Source organism: Priapulus caudatus, unplaced genomic scaffold (genome assembly GCF_000485595.1).
Source record: "Priapulus caudatus unplaced genomic scaffold, Priapulus_caudatus-5.0.1 Scaffold694, whole genome shotgun sequence".
NCBI classification, from domain to species: Eukaryota; Metazoa; Priapulida; class Priapulimorpha; order Priapulimorphida; family Priapulidae; genus Priapulus; species Priapulus caudatus.
In genome coordinates this window covers 115,444-120,389 of record NW_014577755.1, presented here as the reverse complement: position 1 = coordinate 120,389, position 4,946 = coordinate 115,444, and the positions used below count along the sequence as shown (strand labels likewise).

At 47.2% G+C, this 4,946-nt stretch overlaps 1 protein-coding gene across 2 annotated transcripts in view; it reads right to left on the bottom strand.

Moving 5' to 3' along the window:
• The window catches only part of LOC106812859 (lymphoid-specific helicase-like), a gene marked incomplete at its 5' end in the record, with an annotated part of 20,925 nt that extends 15,987 nt beyond the window's left edge, over window positions 1–4,938 (bottom strand). For both annotated transcript variants that reach the window (XM_014816850.1, XM_014816849.1), the window contains 3 exon segments: window positions 3,555–3,657; window positions 3,906–4,031; window positions 4,841–4,938. In XM_014816850.1, the coding sequence (XP_014672336.1) occupies window positions 3,555–3,657; window positions 3,906–4,031; window positions 4,841–4,938 (327 nt within the window).
• Between the last annotated feature and the right edge of the window lie 8 nt (window positions 4,939–4,946).

Sequence of the window (4,946 nt, the reverse complement as noted above, 5' to 3'; positions counted from 1 at the left end):
GTAACTGTTTGTACCAGCCTTTGAGGCAAAATATGGGGTGCCACTTATACATGAATGCGTGTTTATACACGAGTAAATCGGTAGCTAATGGTGTCATATTATTAACTAGAGAAGCCCATGTGTTCTTTGCATAACCAGGAGGACAAACTAAAGCAGTGAAGCATGAATATCGAGAAGATATCGAGAATCCGGAGCGAGTTCAAATGTTTTACTATCACCCTGCATGCCCACATGGTGCGCCCCCTCCGTCCAAATCATTGCCGCCCCCTGGGATTGGGGGGGGGGGAGGGGGGGGGAAGAGGACAAAGACCAGAAATATCTTTGTCCCAGTGTTGCTAACCCCAAATTGCCTAACAACCCTCCTTTTAGAAAACGCTTCGCCTTACTTGGTACCCTTCCAACTTGCAGCTGTGCCTAAAATTCTCATTAGACCATAGGCAAACACTACATGGCCTTGCCATTGATTTTTTAGAATTCTACAGTGATATAACAACCTCTCAGTGCAACTTTGCGATGCGCATCACCCATCATCAAGGTGGGCGTCAGACTCGGCTATCATCATCTCTGCCTCCTCGCTCCGAACCTTCCCAGCATGAGGATCATAGTTTACCTACGAATAAAAACCATTCTAGGTCTTAGAACACGCCGATACGTGATACATGTTGCGAAAACAATACATGTTGCCAACATCTCAAACCACTTTGGTTTCCTAGACATTTAATGTAAGACAACGCATTATGAAAACATAATTCCCGTCTACCATTCACAGTCACAACACTGCTGCGAGATGCTGTGAAGCTGGATTTCTCATTATTAAAACGGATAGACCTCGCAACAAAAGGCCCATATAGACCTACTGTGAGCATACTTGCAGTGTGCAAACATCACGAAATGTTCTCATGAACCAGAAATGTGCTTCAAAGTTATACTATTTGAAAACTTACATCAGACACAAGTTATTTGTACCATTAAGTGCACAATAACGCCAAAATAGTATCCATTACGCCATAGCGCAAATAGTTCCTGGAACGAAAACACTATAATTATTTGTTTCCTGGTTGCATGTAGTAAAGTAATATAGATAAGTAATATAGATATATATGATTTAAACAAATTTCACAATTTTGTACTGAATAAACATCCGAATAATGAATGTATAACTTGTTTATTATTTATTATAGAAGGAACTGTCACTGGAATCAAGCAGATCGCTCCGCCGGGTGGCCCGGATGTGTAAACATCACTGTGGTGCGCGACGTTCGTAAGAGATAAGTATTCGGTTTAGATATTAGAGAAGAAATGTTATGAAAGTAGCAATACACAAATGAGTTGTAGTGAATTTTTGCAACATATGCAAGGTCACAGTAGGTATAATATATGATTTAGCTGCGAGGTGGATCAACTTTTAGGTGTGTAAATGTGTGTATACCTTCTTCGCTGACTGCCGAACTGGTCTTCCTTTCTCGCTTCAGCTCCACTGCTCTCTTCGGCTCTTGGCGTTTCTATTCGCATACACGCACAATCGATTTACTATTTTTCCCATTCACATACAGTCATAAACAGTATTATATATAAGCATCACTAAAGATAAAAGTGTCCATAGACACATTTCAATCAAAAACACAATTTCACTGCACACTTGCCACAAAATGCAAAAGTGTACTTTAGAGACTTTCCCATCTTTGCATGTAGAGTGTGGTAACATTGTAAAACCGCATGAAAATAAAGGTCGAGTCATCTTTATAAATATGCACGCACACGTTCTCAGTAGTGTGCTGGAATCGGAATGAGATGAACCATGTGTAGATCACCATGGTTTACATCAAAGCGCACGCAGACTTCCCGAGACACATGCTATGGCTATAACTATAGACTTATAGGGTTGAAAAGAGAATACTTTTTTTTTTTTGAAATTGCATTCTGATTTTTGGCCCTACCCCCAAAATCGTGTTGCACACCAGGGGTGTTATGGGGTTAACGCCGTGACTTGCGTGCATGACCGCCGCCCTGCCGCCCGACCCTCTCCCCCGTACTCAATCACTGGGTGTGCGCACAACATCTCCCTTACTGGACCGAGTTCTCCCCTGGACCGAGTTCCCCCCGCGCGAATGATTCTCCCTGAACTGAGTTCTCTCTGGACTGAGCTTCTCCCTGGCTGAATTCTCCATGACTGAATTCTCCCGGCCGGTACGAGTTCCCCCCTGGACTGAGTTCTCCCCGGACTGAGTTCTCCCCGGACTGAGTTCTCCCTGGACTGAGTTCTCCCCGGACTGAGTCCCGCCTGGACTGAGTTCTCCATCAACTGAGTCCCCGCCTGGACTGAGTCCCGCCTGGACTGAGTTCTCCATCAACTGAGTCCCCCCCTGGACTGAGTTCGTCCATCGACCTGAGTCCCCCCCTGGACTGAGTTCCCCCCCTGGACTGAGTCCCGCCTGGACTGAGTCCCGCCATGGAGCTGAGTCTGGCTTACCGTTACTTGTGCAGCGTCGAGCATCTGAGTGATGGTGTGATTCAGCGTAGCGGCATAGAACGTCTTGCCTGGCGTGGCCGTCAGCGGCGGCAAACACTTGAAGCTCCTTCTTCGGCGGGATCACAACTCGACGTCACTGCTTCTAGTTACGCAGCAGGCAACGGCGTCAAGGACTACCGGCAGAGAGAATTACTGTATAAGCTGTGTACATTTTTCGCCGTGCATAACCTCAGTCCTGTTTACAGTCTGCGCAGCAAGAACGGAGTCAGGATCACCGGCAGAAGAGAATACTGTACACGCTGTACATTATTGTTCGCTGCATAACCTTCAGTCCTGCTTCAGTCTACGCAGCAGGAACGGCGTCAGGATCTACCGGCAGAAGAGAATACTGTATACGCTGTACATTTGTTCGCTGCATAACCTTCAGTCCTGCTTCAGTCTACGCAGCAGGAACGGAGCAGGATCTACCGCAGAAGAGAATACTTGTATACGCTGTACATTTCGTTCACTGCATAACCTCAGTCCTGCTTCAGTCTGGCGCAGCGTGACGGAGTCAGGATCTACCGGCAGAGAGAATACTGTACACGCTGTACATTTGTTCGCTGCATAAACCTTCAAGTCGTAGCTTCAGTCTACGCAGCAGGAACGGAGTCAGGATCTACCGGCAGAAGAGAATACTGTATACGCTGTACATTTGTTCGCTGTATAACCTTCAGTCCTGCTTCAGTCTGCGCAGCAGGAACGGAGTCAGGATCTACCGGCAGAAGAGAATACTGTATACGCTGTACATTTGTTCGCTGCATAACCTTCAGTCCTGCTTCAGTCTACGCAGCAGGAACGGAGTCAGGATCTACCGGCAGAAGAGAATGGCAAGACAGGACGCGGCGAAGCACGCCTAAAGGCCCCCGCACGCGGTGCGCATTCGGCGCGCACCAACGGCGCCGAGCTAAATGCACGCGCCATTTGCGCGCACGTAAACCACACGCACACGGTGCGCATTCGGCAGCGCCGAGCTAGAGAAATCAAACATGCTAGATATTTTGCGATGTCGGGAACCCGGCTAGTCACACCGCAGCAGACTCACCTGATGTAGTTTTGCTAAGACGTTCTTCTCACGTTCCTGAGCAATGATCTTTTCGTTGGCTCCCGACCCCGACAGCGAAGAGAAGTCGAACCAAGATTCAAAGCTGTCACCAAAAGACATGACGTTTAATTGGCGACAATCAATGCGGCAAAGTGCGCGACCAAACTACAACATTTTAGCATGCAGCTTATGACAGGACAGCAACTACCCTAAAATCTAACCTAATCTATCTAACAGGATTAGTGACATCTAAAATCTACTAGCCCTTCATTCTCTGGACTGTGATTGAGAAACAACAGTTGCTCTTAGACTACGACACGCACAATGAGCGGCAGGGGGTGCTGCACCTACATGTTCAGGTCGTCAAAGATCTCGGGTAGCAGGAAGTTGAGCAGTGACCAGAGCTCCGATAGATTATTCTGCAGCGGTGTTCCGGTGAGCAGGAGCCGATTGACACTCTCCAGCTGCTTCAGCTCCCTGCGCAACGCAGAGACAGCAACGGTTAGTTAGTTAAATCCTTCCCTGCGCCTATATAGCGCATAGGGCGGTGCCTATCTCCGTTTCCGTAACCCTGAGGCCCCGCAGCTGCTTTCACAGTAAATGCTACAGTAGGGGGTTAGTCCACTGTAGCACTGCGAGTTAACTTGCCACACTCTATCTCTATTTGCTGAATGCTAAGCAGAGAAGCCGTGTGTACCATTTTTCAAGTCTTTGGTATGACCCGGCCGAGAGTTGAACCCCCGACCTTCTGCATGTGAGGCGAGCACTCTACCATTGAGCCATCGCTGTGGTTTTACAGTGACGGTGCAGGGTGCGAAATTAACGCGTCCGGAAAGTGTCCGGAGTCAAATACTCCCTGATTTACTGTCGGACTCCCCGATTTGACATATGAAAATTCTCCCTGAAAATTCTGCCTGAAAATACTAACTATAGTTTGTTCCGAAGCACGGCCTCGCGGAATTACTGTATTTTATTCAGATAATGTCCAAAGAAAATTTGGCAGACGTGCAACTGCATGAATCTTAAAAATTAGCACATGCGTTATTGTTAATATCTTTAATTTTGAACCTCAGACTGCGAACTCCCTCATTTTGCTGCGTACTCCCTCTTTTTAAGGGTAGGAAGTCCGTTGGACTCCCTTGTTCAAAAGTTAATTTCTACCCCTGATACTGTGTGCTATATTGCGTGTGGTTTAATCATCAATAAGGACAAGTGCTAATGATCCAGGAAGCTCAGAGACCAAGCCGTGAAGCTGAGATAATAACGAGGAAACAACTCGTTAGTACCTGATGAGACGACAGTTGAGGTTCTTGATGCGATGTCCTTCGTCGATGACGAGGTAACGCCACATGAACGTCTGCAGGTGCCGGCGGTCGTTCATCACAATCTCGT